Genomic DNA, 17,883 nt, shown 5'->3' on the forward strand with positions numbered 1-17,883 from the left:
ACTCCCAACAGGAACATTCTATTGCTGGATATTTAAGTCTTTTCAGCTTTAATTTTTCTAGTGAATAAAATATGGTATCCTAGTTGTTTTCTGAAATCAATTTTATTGGTGTATAATTTGCATGCAATAAAATGCACACATTTTAAGTGTGTAAAGTGTGTAATTTCTTAAATTTTGACAAACGTACACACCTGTGTAATCACCTCCCTAATCAAGATGCAGAATAATTCCATCAACTCAGAAAACTTTCTTGCTCCTTTCTAGTCAATTATACTCCACTTCTGCCCCAGTAACCACTAATTTTATTTCTATCATTTTTTCTTTGTTTTTCCTGGTCTGGAATTTCATATAAATGGAATCATATGCTATGTACCCTATTTTTGTGTATATACACTTAGCATAGTGATTTTAAGATTCATTCATAATTTTGTGTCCAACATTAACATTTCCCTTTTCAGTGCCACTGGCATTCCATTGTATGGATGTACCACAACTTACTTATCCACTCTCCTGATGATGGATATTTGGGTTGTTTTTACTTTGGGACTATTATGAATAAATGTATACTTTGATATATGTTTTTATTTATTTTGAATATATTCCTAAGGGTAGAATGGCTGACCCTCAAGATAAATGTATGTTTAACTTTTTAAGAAACTACCAAACTATTTTCCAAAATGGTTGTATTATTTTATATTCCTACCAGCAGTATATGAGAGTTGCATCCTCACTACATCATCACCAACACTTGGGATGGTCAGTCTTCTTAATTTTAGCTATTCTAATAGGTTTGTGGTGGTATCTCATTGTGGTTTTAATTTCTATTTCCCTTAATACTAATGATGTTGACATCTTGTCATGCACAAGTGTCTTTTTTAAAGTCTGCTAAAACATTTCACCTTTTATGGGTTATTTATCTTCCTATTACTGAGTTACAATAGATATTTATATATTTTATTTATAAATTATTTGTCAAATATTTTCTCCCAATGTGTGACATGTCCAATCATTTACTTAACCAGATCTCTTAATGGGCAGATTTTAATTTTGTGAAGTTTAATTTATCAATTTTTTTTATGTTTAAGGCCTTTCTTGTTCTAACTGAGAAATCTTTGCCACCCAGATATCATGAAGGTATTTTTCTGTGTTTTATTCAAAAAGTGCTATAATTTTAACATTTATATTTAGGTCTTCATCTATCTTGAATTAATTTTTATGTGTAGTTGAATTAGGGGGTCAAGATACATTTTCCTCCTATGAATATCCAATTGTCCCAGCACCATTTTTGAAGAACCTTTCTCTTTCTCATTGATTTCTTTTGGCTTCTTTGTAAAAAAAAAAAAAAAAAAAAAAAAAAAAAAAAGTCAATTGACTACTGTTGAGCTCATTTCTGATTTTGTTCTGTTCCATTTGCCTGTTCATCTTTGTGCCAATATCATACTGTCTTGAATACTAAATCTTCATAGTAATCACTGAAATCAAGCTATGTAAGTCCTCCAAATTGGTTCTTTTTTCAAGAATTTTTTTCTTTTTTGCTATTCTATGTCACTTATATCACTATATATATTTTACTTTTTTGAAGATTTGATTTATTTATTTATTTATTTATTTATTTATTTGGGAGGGGGTGTGCATATGACTGGGGGAACAGGCAGAGAAGGAAGGAGATGGAAAGGGAGAGAATCCCAAGCAGACTATGCACTGACAGTGGAGCCTGATGCTGGGCTTGATCTCATCACTCTGATAGCATGACCTGAGATGAAAACAAGAGTCCAATACATAACCAACTGAGCCATCCAGGTGCCCACCATTTACATTTTAGCATCTGCTTTTCAATTTTTACAAAAAGACATGCAAGAACTTTGTTTGGGATTGCACTGATTATAGATTAATTGGGGAGAATGTCCAATATTAAGTCTTCCAATCTGTGAACATGTATACTTTCCATTTATTCTGGACATTTAAATTTTCTCTCAGCAGCATTTTATAGTATTATATGCAGAGATTTCACACAAATTTTGTGAAAATTATTCCCGATTATTTTGTGTTCTTTGATGTATTGTGCTATTTTAAAAATTTCATTCTTCAATTTTTTTGTAGCTAGTATATAGAGAAATGACTGATTTTTATGTATTGTTCTTGTATTCTTTGACTTTGATAAGTTGTGTGTTGGTAAAAGTACAGTTTTTTTTTTTTAAAGTACATTCCTTAAGAATTTCCACATTTTTTTGTCTGTAAATAGAGATAATTTTACTAGTTTCCTATTCTTTATATTTTCTCTGCTTGCCTTATTTCACTGGCTAAGATCTCCAGTACAATGTTGAATGCAAATGGTAAGTCAACATCCTTGCTTTGTACCTTCTTTCATGTCTGATATTGTTAATTTATTTCTTTTTCCTTTGTTTCTCTTGATCAATTTAGGTAAGAGTGTATCAATTTTATTCATATTTTCAAAGAACTAACTTTTGGTCATGTTAATTTTCCTTATTGTTTGTCTGTTTTTATTGATTGTGGCTTTAATATTTATTGTTGTCTTTCTTTATCTTATTTTGTGCTTACACTTGTTTTCGTTTTCTAGCTTCTCAAGGTAGAAACATAAATTAATTACTTAAAAATTGTTTTTCTATTCTTATATAATGATTTAAAGCTCTAAGCACTGCTTTATCTCCATCCAAATATTTTTGGTATGATGTATTTATAATATCAGTTAAAAGTATTTTCTAATTTTCTTTGTGATTTTTTTCTCTGGCCTATAATTATTTAGAAGTGTGGCATTAGAAGCCATCTCTTTCAAACAGTGTATCATTAGATCTTACTTTAAAATAAAATCTAGTCTGACATTCTCTTTTATTTTTAAAGATTTTATTTATTTATTCATGACAGACACACAGCGAGAGAGAGAGGCAGAGACACAGGCAGAGGGAGAAGCAGGCTCCATGCAGGAAGCCTGACGTGGGACTTGATCCTGGGTCCCCAGGATCACACTCTGGACTGAAGTTGGCGCTAAACCGCTGGGCCACTGGGGCTGCCACATTCTCTGCCTTTTAATTTGAGTGTTTAATTCACATATCTAACGTAATTATTATATAATTTATTTAAGTGCATATCTTTCTTTTCATTTTTTAAATTTACCATTTTTTTATTTATTAACTCCTCTTTCCTATCTATTTTTAGATTAAGTCTTTTTTAGTATTTCATTTTACCTCTTCTATTTGCTTTTCTGCTGTAGCTCTTGTTTTTATTTTTTAGTGGTTGCCATAAAAGTTACAATGCACATCCTCACTTATCATAGACTACCTTGAATTAATTTATTTCATTCACATATCATGTAAGAACTTTCCACTTATCTACCTCCCCTTCATTGTGCCACTAAATGACTCATTTTGCTTTTTGTTTGAAATAACTTCACAATGCATTGTGATGATTTTCCCTTTAACAATAAATTTTATTTTAAATAAATCAAGAAATAAAAAGCATTTTACATACATAGCACTTATGGTATCCTTCCTCAGGTAAGGTGGTGTTGTGTGTGGAACTTAAGTTTCTAACTGGCGTAAAGATCAGCCTAAAGATCTTCCATTAATATTTTTTTTGGGCAGGTCTACTGGCTATGAAATTACTCAGCTTCATTTATATGAAAATCTCTTTTACACTCCATGTTTATGTGCTTTTACATGTTGACAAGTTGACATGCTTTTAATATATTTAAGAAATTTTTTGCCCAACTATTACTAAGATTTTTCTATGGTTCTTTTTTGATGTTTTATATTTTTAGCTTTTACATTTAGGTCTGTAATACATTTTGAGTTAATTTTTATGTATGTTCTAAGATAAAGGTCAAGATTCATATTTTGTATATCACTATAGCATTGCTTCAGTACCATTTATTGTAAAGACTATCCTTTCTCCATTGAATTGCTTTGGCACTCTTACTGAACGTCAATACACAATATATAAGTTGATCTATTTCTCAACCTTCTATTCTGTCCCATTGATCTATGAGTCTATCTCTATACAAATACTACATTATCTTGATTACTATAGCTCTGTAAGTCTTGAAATCAGGTAGTATAAGTCTCTCAATTTTGTTCTTTTTAAAAATAGTTTTGGCTTTTCTTGGTCCTTTGCATTTCCAAACAAATCTTAGAATAAGTTTATCAATTTCTTTAAAAATTCCTCGTGGGATTTTTGTTAGGATTACATTGACTCTATATAGCCATATGGAGTAAAAGACAATATTGAGTCTTCTGATCCATGAACATTGTATATATCTATATTTATTTAGGTTTTCCTGAAGTTCTCACAGCAATGCTATGTGATTTTCCATTTTCTAAATTTCAGGTTTTACATGTATTTTGCCAAATTTATTACTGAGTATTTCACATTTTTGATACTATTGTGTTATTATTTTTTATTTCAATTTCTAATTGTGCCTCGCCTGCCTTTGGCCCAGGGCGTGATCCTGGAGACCTGGGATCGAATCCCACGTCGGGCTCCCGGTGCATGGAGCCTGCTTCTCCCTCTGCCTGTGTCTCTGCCTCTCTCTCTCTGTGTCTCTCATGAATAAATAAATAAAAAAAAAAATCTAAAAAAAAAAAAAAATACAATTGATATTTGTATATTGACCTTGTATTCTGCAATTTTGTTTACTCATAATTTTTATGAATCACTTTTTTCTTTTTGGTAAATCCTTGGTGTTCTTTACATAGACAATCAAACTGTCCTTAAATAAAGACAGTGTTACTTTTTCCTTTTCAACCTGGATATTTCAACCTGCAATTGGATGCAATTGGATGCATTGGATGCAATAAAGGAAGTAAAAGAGCTGTAGTAGTTTAACACATGGTTAATTCAAAGTGGTTAAAGCATACATCTTTTATTCTTTTCAGATCTTAGGGGAAAGCATTAAGTCTTTCATTATTAAATATGATGTTAGCTCTAGGTTGTTTGTTTCTTTGTTTTAGGAAACTTTATTTATCAGTTTTCAATTAGCGATAATAGTGCCTCGGATAAGCCTCATTGGCTATGATACTGCCACTGCGCAAAGCTGGATATTTTTTTTTATCAGATTGAGAAAGATCCATTCTATTCCTAGTGTAGTGTGAGGTTTTTTTTAATAAATGAATTTTGGATTTTTTCAAGTGCTTTTTCTGCATCTATGGAAATGATCATATTGGCTTATTTTCTATTAATATGGTGAATTATCTTGATTTTAAGTGTTGAAACAACTTTGTATTCCTGAGATAAAACTTACTCATGATATATTATCCTTCTTATATATTGTTGGGTTCAATTTGCTAAAATTTTGTTAAGAAATTATGCTTCTATATCCTAAGTATCTGACATTTCCTTTTCTTATAAGGATTTTCTTTTCCCGTAATATGTATTAGGTTATGTTATCAAGATTATGCTGGACTGATAGAATGAGTTAGCAAGTGTTTCCTCCTCTTCTATTTCCTGAAAGAGTTTGTGTATAATTTTTATTATTTTTTCTTTAAATTTTTGGCAGAATTCATCATTGAGCTCAGCTGAGTCTGGAGTTTTCTTTGTGAAAGCTTTTTAACTAAAGTTGTATTTATTTAATAGTAACAGAGTTATTCACATTTATTATTATCAATTTCTTCTTGAGTGAGCTGTAGTAGTTCATGTTTTTCAAGAGATCTGTTTATTTCATCTAAGTTTTTATTTTATTGGCTCACATTGGCTTAAAATTGTTTATAATGTGTCATTATTATTGTAATGTCTTTAGGATCTGTAGTGATAGCCTCACTATCATTGTTGATATTAATAATTTGTGTCTTCTCTTATTTCTGATCAGTGTGATTAGAGGCTTATCCATTTATTGATCTTCCCAAATAACCATTTTTTTTGTTTTATAAACTTTTCTCAATTTTCTCTTTTATTTTTTTATCCTTATTATCTCTTTTCTTCTGTTTACTTTGGACTTAATTTACTTTTCTTTTTCTAGTTTCTTAAGGTCAAAGTTAGATCATTGATTAGAAAGTTAGAGAGCTTTCCTCTTTTCTTTTCTTTTTTTTTTTAAAGTAGTTTCCATGCTAACTGTGGAACCCAATGCAAGGTTTAAACTCATGACCCTGAGATCAAGACCTGAGCTGACACCAAGAGGTGGACACCTACCCAACTGAGCCACCCAGGCACCCCAAGACCTTTCTTCTTTTCTAATGTAAGTATCTAATGTTATAAGTTTCCCTCCACGCACTGCTTTAGTTATATCACACAAATTCTTTTATGTTATGTTTTCATTTTCATGAAGTTCAAAATATTTTCTAATTTCTCTTGTGATATTTTTCTTTGATTCCTGGGCAGTTAAAAGTGTGTTGTGTAGTTTCTATTTATTTGGAGATTTAGATATCTTTCTATGTTCATTTCTAATTTAATCCCATGTGGTCAGAGAATATACTCTGAATGGTTTTAATTCTTTTGAATTTGTTATTTGTTTTATGGCTTACAGTATGCTTCATCTTGGTAAATATTTTGTCTGCTCTTGCAAAGAATGAATATTCACCTGTTGTTGGGTGCAGTGGTCTTCTCTTATCATTAGGTCAAATTAGTTGATAGTATTGTTCAAATTTTTTATATCCTTACTATTTTTCTGTTTACTTATTCTACCAATTGTTAAGAAAGGCTTTCTTACTGTGTGTCTAAAATCAGTTTACAGTCATCTCATGAACCCTGTAATTCTTTCCCTACACATTTAGCCAATCATTCAAAAGAACTCAGTGCACAGCTTCCTCCTTCCCAGTACCCTGTCTGGCCCCCAATTCCAATTGCCTTGGACAGCCCCAAAGTCCAGCCTCTACTCCTTCCACCTGGTGAGACCACTACGATCTGGGCCCTACTTCTCTCATTTTTTAAAATAATTTTTTAAAAGATTTTGTTTAACTTTTCATGAGAGACACACAGAGAGAGGCAGAGACATAGGCAGAGGGAGAAGCAGGCTCCCAGCAGGAAGCCCGATGCAGAACTCAATCCCAGGACCCCGGGATCATGACCTGAGCCAAAGGCAGATAGATGCTTAATCACTGAGCCACCCAGATGCCCCGGGCCCTGCTTCTCTGTGAGGTGGTTTGGAAAGTGTTCCTGGGCAGGAAGCTAAAATGAATCTGGAGTTCACCATTTTTTTTTAAACCAAGTACAGTATGTGGCAGCTAGTTGCAGCTCAAGAACTATTTGTCAAATGAGTGAACAACTTCAGTGGGACCTTCACACTACCTATTAAGTTTTTAAATGTTTCCATGTCTGAATGAAGGGAGCTCTATGAAGCTGAAATAAGGACAATGATGGATAATGGGGAACAGGATAGTGTAAATAGCAATCAGGCTTCTCTAGGGCATTTAGAAGTTCTTGAAGTTCAGAAGAAGGAAACATTAGACTACAAATCTAAAATCATCACATGGGGATTCTTTCCAAGTTGGGAGCTCTGCTTTATCACAAGAGAGAATGTTAGAAGCAACAGAACTGACTTAGGACAGTTGTGTTCAAATATTTTTTTCATACCCCTTTAGTAAAAAAAAATTGGGAAATTTTTAGATTCCCTAATATATGTAAATAAATTTTATACATTGTTTTTATGTTTCTAATATTGGCTAATGTCTCAAGGCATAATTGCAGTTAGGGCATTGCTTATTATTAAAGATTGTGAATATAAATTAATTTTCAAATCATATTCTTGGTCACTTCAAACTCTCTGGCTGACTTCATATCAGATCTGATTACATGGAAACGAAGTATGACTTAGTATAGATAAAACACAATTAGTAGATATTTTAATATTTAATAGTTTGTTCTTCACACTGGAGAATTTAATTGGGTGCCCATTTTGGAGATCTTGGGTTTAGGGAAAAGACCACAGGGAGGTTGGTGGCCTGGCTGAGGGTAGGCACCTGGCTTCCTTTGCAAAGTCTCCAGCTTTCACAGCAGAAAGCATGCTCCTGCCTCTAACTCCTGCACTGCTCTTCCCAGTGCCCCAACATGTTAGTGACAAAGCAGCTGGGACAGAAAGGCTGGGCTGCCCTGAGTTTCAGGGCCTTTTGACTGCTTTGTCAATAGCTCGCTCTGGGTTCTTGAACAAGTCTGCTTCTGCAGAACTCCGCTTTCTCAGCTGCAAAGCACAGGCCCAACTAAATTCCCAATCCTACCATTCTGTAAGAAGTATCTCACTGTAGCTGACTCCTATGAATTCTGGGTCCAAATCCTTCAAATCCACATAACATCAGTGTGGCCTTGGGTGAATTACTTGACTTTTCTCAGCCTTGTTTTCTGACCTATAAAGTGAAAATACTTTTAGTTTGTGAGAATTGAATGAGATACCATTCACAAATTAAAAATACAAACCAAAACATGGTTCACTTTCTATATCTCTTACACCTGTGATTCTCAAATTTTATTGGGGGCGGGGTGGTATCAAAATTCCCTGGGATTCCCCCCCCCACTCCTCCTAGGCCACCCCATCTGTGATTCTGAAGCAGTGGTGTGGAGGCTGGCAGTCTGCATTTGTATGGCCTCCTGGGTGGTTGTGCCTGCTAAGAGCACTGCCCTAATCTTTGTGCTTCTCCTACCACATCAAACACAGAGCCTTGCACTTTGAAGTGTCCAAAAGAAAACAAAGGGACTGGACAGGTGATGGCAAGGGAAACAAACAATCTATGCTTCTGCAGGTCAAACCAGCCCCTGCGAGGCTGCTCAGTGTGTAGCTTGTGTGTCCAGCCACTTCCCTCCCAGCCCAGCCCGGCCCTGCTGGAAAGCACGGTGCGGTCAGACCATGTTTGTCAGCTCTCTGCTTGCCTCTCCTACGGCTCTGTTTTGACAGGTGTGTCCAAGGCTGGCACAGCACACGTTGCCAGCTCAGCCCTGGAGGAAGGTCTGGACACACTGCTCCGGGCCATGTCCTGCCCTAGCTGGAGGGGCAGTGAGGTGGCCAGGGGAGGAATGGTGGGCAGGCCTGGGGTTTTTAGACATATCCCTGTCCTGTGGCCTCTAGGAAGCCCCTTTGCTCTCCGTAGGAGGAAGCCCAGAAGTTTCTTCACGGCTTTATAAATCTGGTGGAGATTAAAATAACCTGCCGGCAAAGGCCATGAGTCTTATCCAGTGACTGAAATCTTGCAGGCTATCACCCCTTAGTCTGAGTTCAGACCTGAATGCCTTAGCCCGGGGATCCCTGGGTGGCTCAGCAGTTTAGCATCTGCCTTTGGCCCAGAATGTGATCCTGGAGTCTCAGGATCGAGTCCCACGTCAGGCTCCCTGCATGGAGCCTGCTTCTCCCTTTGCCTGTGTCTCTGCCTCTCTCTCTGCCTCTTTCTCTGTGTGTGTGTGTGTGTGTGTCTCATGAATAAATAAATAAAATCTTATAAAAAAAAACTATAAAAAAAAAAGAATGCCTTAGCCATGGCAAGTTCTAGGAAAGCAATCAAGCAGGGCAGGAGGAAGAACACTTGGCTAGGATGGCAAGATAAATATGGCACATTCCAGGGGACTCCCTGATGGTGTTAAGACTGGGCCACTCTCTTTGTTTCCTAGCAGAGAACCCAAAAGTCAGAGAGGGGCAGTGTCAGCCTGCAGTCCCACAGGAATAGGAGGCCCAGCAGGGCAGAAGCGTGACCTGCTCCAGTTCCATGTCCATGAAGGAACTCCGTCATGGAGCCCATCCAATCATCCCACTGTGATGTGGGTGGATCCATCTCACACAGATTTTGCACAGAACAGTGTACTGATTCATAGTGTTGTTACACACTTTATGGTTCCAGCTGCCCTCCCCACCAACACCCACGGTCAGCTTTCCAGCAACACCTAAAATGGTCTGGACACTCTGAAGAGTCTGGACACTCTGAAGAGTCACATTAGTAGGAGGGGCCATTTGATAAGAGAGAGGGACTGGGGGTACTTTCTGGAGAATGTGCATCAGGCGCTGCCCAATGGTTGTGACCAACAGCAAAGTGGCCTGAGTAGAGTTGTAGCACAACCAGAAATGTGAGAGGTTGTGGGGACCAGGACCCGAGAGACCTGAGTTCTAATCCCAGATGGGTGACAAACTCCTGACCTGTCTCAGCCTTTGCTTTTTGCCATGTGAAGTAGAGAGGCTGAGCCTGGTGACTCACCAGCTCACTCTTGGACCTAACAATGCAGAGAATGTGGGAGTGGGAGTTGCAGGGGCTGGAGTTCTGGCCAGTTGTCCCCAGAGGACAGGGTTGAGTGCCACTGCCATTCAAGAAGCTCTGGATTTGCATAACGACCCTCATGGTAACGGCTGCTAATGGCATAATCACCACTGCCATGTACTACAGTCTGAACTGTGACTACACAAAATCCACAGGCTGAAGCCTTAACCCCCAGTGTGACTTATCTGGAGATAGGATACTAGGAGGTAACTGAGGTTAAAAGAGATTATAAGGATGGGGCTCTAATCTGTTAGGACTGTGGCCTTATAAGAAAAGGAGAAGGATGCTTTCTCTCACTCCCTTCCTCCTCCTCTGATGCTTCTCTCCCCTCCCCCATCCCAGAACCAGGTGGGGACACAGCAAGAAGGCAGCCATCTGCAAGTGAGGAAGAGCTGGCATCTTGCTCTTGGACTTCCTAGCCTCTAGAACCCCGAGAAAATTAATTTCTATTGGTTGAGCCACCTGGCCTGTGGTACTTTGTTATGGCAGCCTGAGCTGACTAATGTAGCCAACAATTAGCCAAGTGCATTGTTAAAAAGAAAACCCCAGGTCCCAAATGGTGGTGCTAGTTGGGCCAGGTCAGGCCATCAAACCTGGGCTGAATATCTAACCTAATTGTAGTTTCAATCGCCCCTAGAAATGTAAGGCTTAACCTGTCCATCAGGCATTTTCTGATGAGCCTCAGTGAGGTCATTTGTGGGGCCTTCTCCCTCCCTCAAAGGAAGATGGGGTCATCTGCATAATAACCCCCACCCCCTACCCTTCCCAGCATGGGAAGGGGATTTTGCCTGAAATAATCCTTCCTTTTCTTTTGCTTATAATTTTTTTGCCTCACCCTCCTTCCTACAAAACTTTCCATTTTGTACGACTCCTCCGAGTGCTTCCCTATTTACTAGAGGGGATGCTGCTGGTTTCATGAATCATTTAATTAAGCCAATTAGATCTTCAAATTCAGTCAGCTGTATTTTTGTTTTTTGTTTTTTGTTCTTTTACAGTATCCTTTTATTTAACCCACTCAATGACCTCAGGAGGTCAGGAGGTAGGTGCAATTATAACTCCCATTTTACAGGGAAGGGAACAGAAGCACAGAGAGGGTAACTTGCCCAAGGCTGAGTTTCTTTTTCTTTCTTTTTTTTTTTTAAGATTTTATTTATTTATTCATGAGAGACACAGAGACATAGGCAGAGGGAGAAGCAGGCTCCCTGTGGCGAGCCTGATGCGGGACTCAATCCCAGGATCCCAGGATCACACCCTGAGCCAAAGGCAGACGCTCAACCACTGAGCCACCCAGGTGTCCCAACGCTGAGTTTCAATATAAGTACACCTAAAAACTCATCATCTATATGACTTTGGGAAGTTAATCTCTCTAAACCTCAGTTTTCCCACCTGTAAAGAGGGAATGATGATAGTACACATGGACAGAAGAGCTACATTATAAACTGTAGTGAGGTTTAGATGTGTTATTACATGCAAAGCCCTTCGAGTGGGATTCTGTTGCACAGTAAGTCCCCCACCCGTGTCTACTTTTATTATTGTCGTTGTAATTCTCTTATTCCTTTACTGTCAACTGCAGTGTTCATGGCCAGCTTCACTCAGTCAGTCTTGCTCTTATGCCTCTAATTTTACCACATGACCCCCTCCCTGTGTGGTCCTAGCCCATGGGATTGGGGTAGACCTTGGACTAAGCGCCAGGGTTAGCAATTTGATGACTCTCCTAGGGCTGGGGATTAGAAACTGAAGACTAGTCTTTGGGTGGAAAGCAGTAGCCCTGTTAAGCTGTGCCTTACACAAATAGAAGATGCTGGTCAGGAGAAAGGAGACAGAGGGGAGCCGAGAAGAGAAATCAGTGGCCACTGAGAGACCATCATCCTCTGCAGTGAAGACAGGAGACTGGGATGCTGGCAGCTTCCCATGGGTAGCTGGTCTTAAGCGTCTGTAGTGCTGATATTGCCTGCTGTGCCCACATCTTAAATCCCCCCTCTTTTACTTCCTTGAGAGGACTTCTGGGACCAGGGAAAGTGGAGGTGTCAACCTGGGTGTGTGTGTGTGGAGGGCTGTGTGACTGCACAGGTGGGCTCCAGGTGACTACCTCACCCTTGCCTGTGGATCAAGCTGACCCCCCTCCAAACCACAGAGCCAGGGATGCTGGTGCCAACTGTCCAGGACACATGAGCTTTTCTTACGTGTTTGCTTTTATGCTCTCAAATCGCTCAGTTTTTGATCCCTGCAGCCTTGTCTCTCATTCTGGACCCCAACTCATCCCTTGGAATTGATCGCAGATCTAACTTTTCTGGATTTTAACTCCAGGACACTGGCTTGCCCTCCAGCTTGGGCTCCTCCAGCTCCTGCTTGCCAAGCCCAGCTCTCTGGGCTCTTGGCTCATGTTGGTGTGTCTCAACACGGCCCTGCCAGCCATGCCGTCAACCCCACCCTGGACAGTGATTAGCTTGAATTTCCAGAGGTGTTCTTGGGGACCCAGGCTGTAAAATGACACCACTGGATCATCCTTGCTGCCTCCCTCAAGGCCCACCATCTCCGTGCCACCGCCTGGGTGACACCTTCCATGGCCTACTCAGCCTCACCTGCCACACTTGCTCCCGGGGACTCCTTCTTCTCCCACCCTTGGCCCACCTCACACACTGCAGGAGAGGGAGAGCTATCACCGTGCCCTATGTGCCATCCTCCCCTCCTAGAGGTGAGACCCACAGCACAAGGCCTCTGTGCTAACCACTACTTCTATGGGTGTGTCTGTGAGGATGTTTCCAGAAGAGATTAGCATTTGAATTGGTAGATTGAATTAAGAAGAGCACCTTCACTAAAGCAAGTAGGTATCAACCCATCTGTTGAGGGCGAGAGAGTAGAACAAAAAGGTGAAGAGAATTCTCTCTCTACCTGACCGTGTGAGCTAGAACATTGGTCTTCTCCTGCCTTGCACTGGAACCTACACTACGGTCTCTCCTGGTTCCCAGGTCTTTGGACTCAGACTAGAACTACACCATTGATTCTCCTGCATCTACAGTTTGCAGACAGCAGATCATGGGACTTCTCATTCTGGATTTGTCTCTGCCCACCCACTCCCCCACGCCCTAATATATATACACACACGCACACACACACAAGTGTACAGTTGTCTGCCCTTATATGCACTTTGCTTCCCACGTTATAATTACCACTGTCAACGCAGTCCAGAAGCTGATGATCCTCCTTCTGACCTAGAGGCGGAAGGTCAATAGTAGCTCAACACCTATGTCACAGCGCCTACGTCATTCACCTCACTTCCTCCCATCACATAGGCATTTTATCATCTCACATCCTTGCGAGAAGAAGGGTGAGTACAGGGCAATAAGATACTTTGAGAGAAAGAAAAAGAGACCACGTTCATACAACTTTTATTACAGTATATTGTTATAATTGTTCTATTTATTATTGCTGTTGTTAACCTCTTAACTGTGCCTAAGTTATAAATTAAACTTTATCATAGGTATGTATATTTGGGGGGGGAGCATAATCTATATAAGGTTTAGTACTATCTGTGGTTTCAGGCATCCACTGAGGGTCTTGGAACATATCCTTCACAGATAATGGGGGACTACTGTACAGTCTATTGGTTTTGTTTCTAGGGAGAAAGTACAAAATACAAAAATACAAAATACAGAAGCAAAACAGGGCATAGGACTTGAACCAGGCCATGTTTTGCTAGCAAATAAACATACTATGCTACCATAGACTGAATATTTGTGTCTCCCCCAAACTTCTATGTTGAAATTCTTAACCCCCAGTGCGACGATAATTAGGAGGTGGCAGCCTTTGGAAGGTGTTTAGTTCTTCAGGATGGAGCCCTCATGGATGGGATTTGTGACTTTATAAAAGTGACACCCCCCCTTCCTGCCATGTGAGGGCACAGTGAGAGTATGGCCATCTACAAACCAGGAGGTGGTCTCTGCCAGACCCTAAATCTGCTGGCACCTTGATCATGGACTTCCAGCCTCCGGAACCATGAGAGATAAATTTCTGTTGTTCATGAGTCATCGATCTGTGGTATTCTGTTATAACAGCCCGAGTGGCTGTAGAAGCCAGCCCCCGAGGACAGAGCCCCCTCACACACTCCAGCTTCCTGGGGCGGGCTTGGCTGATTCACGGAGGGGGGTCCCCAGCTGTCCTCTGCTGGATCCTGGAGAGCCAGGCCTTGTGGGGGAGGATCTAGCCTGGTCTCTTCCTCCTTTTCCCTTTTATCTGCTCGTCTTAGAGGCAGCCTCGGGAAGGGACCCCTCAGGTGTCCGGGACCCGTTTTATCCTGCTGCAACAATAAGAAAGCTCACCTTGTTTCTCCCCGGGCTCCTGCTCCTGAAGGGGAATTCCCTCTCATGCTCTTGGTCCCTGGCCCCGACAAGACCACTGTGAGTTCCTGGCAGGGCTCAGTGTTTCTAGATCGAGGGCCAGAGGGTTAGCCCCAAACTCCACAGTGAGTATCCAGGGGACCCCTCGTCCACTGGTTCCCCGTCAAAGGCCAGGCGAGCAGAACCCCAAAAGGCTAAGCTATGCCCCTGGCTGGGCCAAAAGGACCAGAAGACACCTCCCTCCTGGAAATAGCTCTTTACTGAGTCATTACTACTATGTCGCATGATATCATGTCAACAGAATTACATGGCAGTGGTGGCGGGGGAGGGGGAGGACAGGTGGGAGTGCAAACCAGTTGCACACCTGTTAGAAGGAGGAGCTGGCATTAAGGCTTTGGGAAGGAGGAGGGGGCCAGGGAGGAGGCGGCTCCAGGCCCCAGCCCTGGGTGGTCGGAATCTTTGGAACCAGTTGAGCCTGTGGGCGGCCTTCACCTCGCTGGGGGAATTTCCCGGTGGCCCTTGTGGCCCAGTGACCGCGGCCTCTTCACACTTGCCTCTGCCTCCCTTCCACCAGTGTCCCAGCTGCTGGGCACCGCTCTGGGAGAATGTTCTGGGGCCTAGATAGCCTTCCTGTGCAGACGAGACTCCTTCTTGCATTTCCTCCTGGATGCTCCTGAGAGAAGGTGGCCAGGATGAAGAAGTGAGGAATTTTTTGAAGACGTGAAAAAAATTGCTGAGCTCCTGGGAGCACCGGGCCCAGAGCCTGAGAATGGTGGCACACATGGAGTCACTCTGTCCGCGTGAGGCAGGGGCAGCTCCTGGGACTCTTCCCATGGTCGTGACGAGAGTGTTTGGGTGGTCACATCCACCTTGTCCCTAGAGTTCGAACCACATCCCCTGCGGGTTTTCCTGGGTCTTTTTGACCAAAGGCAACTTCTGGCTAGGTTGGTTCTGAAGATGCTGCAAAGCAGAGTTGGTCAGCAATTCAGAAACAGACTCAAGACCTTCCTCCCAAGGTAGCCACCTCCCTGGCAGGCTCAGTCACAGGAGACGGGGGTCTCTTCCTGCCCAGCCAGAGAAACCCGGCTGGCCCCCCTGGCCAGCAGGGAAATGCGTGTACGTGTGCGTGTGTGTGTGAGGGGCTGCTTTCTATGGTACAGTCAGTACTGGGGGGCCCGGAGGTGCATGGGCAGGCCGGGAGGCAGCCCCTTGGGATCAAAGGGCCACAAGTGTCTGTAGGTGTGGCTCTCTGGGTGGCCGGCTCTGCCCCAAGGCCCTTCCCAGCATTCTGTGTAGCAGTGTCTGGGACTGGGGCCCTTAGTAGTGACTCTGGCTTCCTGGTGGGCCTGGGGGCCCTGGGAGTCCAGGGGGCCCCTGAATCCCTGGTTCACCCTTCAGCCCCACAGGCCCCCGCTGGCCCGGTGACCCTGTCTTCCCAGCAATCCCTGGTTTTCCCTGAGGCCCTGGGGGCCCTGGAGACCCTGGGGGCCCCTCTGGCCCTGGGGGCCCCACGTCTCCCTTAGGGCCTGGCTGTCCTCTTGCGCCTCCACTTCCATAGCTGCCCTTTGATCCCTTGAGACCTGGGAAACCTCGAAGGCCAACCGGCCCCCTTTCTCCCACAGGTCCTGGGTCTCCAGGTTGCCCCTGAGGACCCTGGGGGCCTGGGGGGCCCAAGCTGCCTGGGTCTCCTTTTGGTCCTCTGCTGCCAACGGGCCCTTTCACGCCCAAGTCTCCTTTGAGTCCTCTTGGTCCTGGAGGGCCAGGAGCACCTAGGGCCAAAGAAGAGAGGGAAGAAGTCAGTCCACGAGGGGACGGGTCTCATGAGGCTTGCCCACGGAGTAGGTGTGGCAACACAGGCCACTGGGACAGGCCCAAGGGTCAGCCAGACACCAATGCCAGATCTGCCAACTGCAGTCTCTGGAAGCTCGGGCTGATTAAGTGACTCTAAGTCAGCTGTACCCCCTGTGACATGGGGATGAGAAGACTCACCGGCAGGCTAGCGGGGATTCAGAGACAAGGCATAGAAGTGTCTGGCATGAGGCCTGGTGTGCAGTGGGAATTCATCGTTCTGACCTCAGGGCTCAGTTTGGGAACTAAGAGAACTAGACAGCTCTGGGAAAAGGCCAAGAGTGTCCCGGGACTGTCTGTCCAGGTCTGGAGGCCGCCTGGCTTTCTACACCTCCTCGTGATTTTTTAAAGATTTTATTTATTTATTCATGAGAGACACAGAGAGAGGCAGAGACATAGGCAGAGGGAGAAGTAGGAGCCCGATACAGGACTCGATCCCAGGACCTTGGGATCATGACCTGAGCCAAAGGCAAATGCTAAACCACTGAGCCACCCAGGCACCCCTCATGGTCTTTGATACAACCCCCCTCCCCACTGATGTCTCAACCCCAGGCTCTGCCCCTGACAGTCAGGCATCTGGGACAGGAGATGGAGTCAGGTGACATAGGTCAGAACACCAAAAAAGTGAGGCACGAGAAGCAGACCCCTCCCAGGATTAGTGCATGGGGCACAACAGCCCAGAGAAAGGACAGCTCCTCCAGGAGGCCCACCCTGACTACCCCCACCTATTCTCTAAGCTTCTGCGGCTACTACTTGCTGAATCTTTCAGGTGACATGTAGAAAAAAAAAGCCATGGTACAGTGAAAGCAAACCTGTGGTGCCTATCTGGTGAACCCTGATAGACTGTGGAACCCCGGAAGAGAGTAAGGACCACAGCTCACATCCCCTGCCCTGGGCAGGGAGCCTGGCACATGGCAGGGAAAGCTCACCAACAGCTGTGGACCCCCCTGCTCCCACCGGGCTCTGGCCTAGTGCCTGGGGCAGATGCTGAGATGAAGATGTGGTCTGTCCCTAAAGAGCCCAGGTCAGCTCCCAAGCCAGATGACCGTAACACCCTTCTCACTATGTAAGTCTCAGGGTCACCACCTCCCGAACTGTGCCAACTCTGAGGATACAAAGCAGAGTGTGGCCATCACTCTGCCCAAGGCATCCCTGAATGCCCGGAGCATGGAGCAAAGAGGACCCCCCGGCCTCGTGAGGATCATGCAGCAAAGGCCCAGCGAATACCTGGCTTTCTTTAGTGGTCTCTGCAAAGGACTCTGGGTAGGGGTGGTGGGAGCAGCAGGCCGAGGGCTGGCCTGAGGGATGAATTCTAATGCCCATACTCAGCTCTCCCTGAGAATTCTGTGGCTACATCATTCCTCTTGTGAAAGACTTGCAGCATTTTCGAGCGAGGTGGGGGCCAGTCCAACTCCTACATTTCACGGAGGAGGCGACGAAAGCCCAGGGAGGTGAAGCAGTATCCTCAGGGGCCCCTGAGCGGAAACCAGAACCCAGGTAGGCCTCTCGGGGAGGAGGGAGCC

The 17,883-nt window shown here is 43.2% G+C and overlaps 1 protein-coding gene and 1 pseudogene across 4 annotated transcripts in view; both read right to left on the reverse strand.

Annotated features, from left to right (window-relative positions):
• The window catches only part of SCARA3 (scavenger receptor class A member 3), a 75,676-nt gene that overhangs the window by 12,707 nt on the left and 45,086 nt on the right, over nucleotides 1–17,883 (reverse strand). For 2 of the 4 annotated variants that reach the window (XM_025463013.3, XM_049101068.1), the window contains one exon: nucleotides 13,548–16,281. The exons of the other annotated variants lie outside the window; for them this stretch is intronic. In XM_025463013.3, coding sequence (XP_025318798.1) covers nucleotides 15,830–16,281 — 452 coding nt within the window. In that variant the 3' untranslated portion in view covers nucleotides 13,548–15,829. Of the gene's footprint in view, nucleotides 1–13,547; nucleotides 16,282–17,883 lie in introns of those variants that run through there. 4 annotated transcript variants of the gene reach the window in all.
• LOC112670233 (U4 spliceosomal RNA) lies at nucleotides 4,965–5,049 on the reverse strand (annotated as a pseudogene).

The sequence above is a fragment of the Canis lupus genome, chromosome 25 (genome assembly GCF_003254725.2).
Source record: "Canis lupus dingo isolate Sandy chromosome 25, ASM325472v2, whole genome shotgun sequence".
Taxonomy (NCBI): Eukaryota; Metazoa; Chordata; class Mammalia; order Carnivora; family Canidae; genus Canis; species Canis lupus.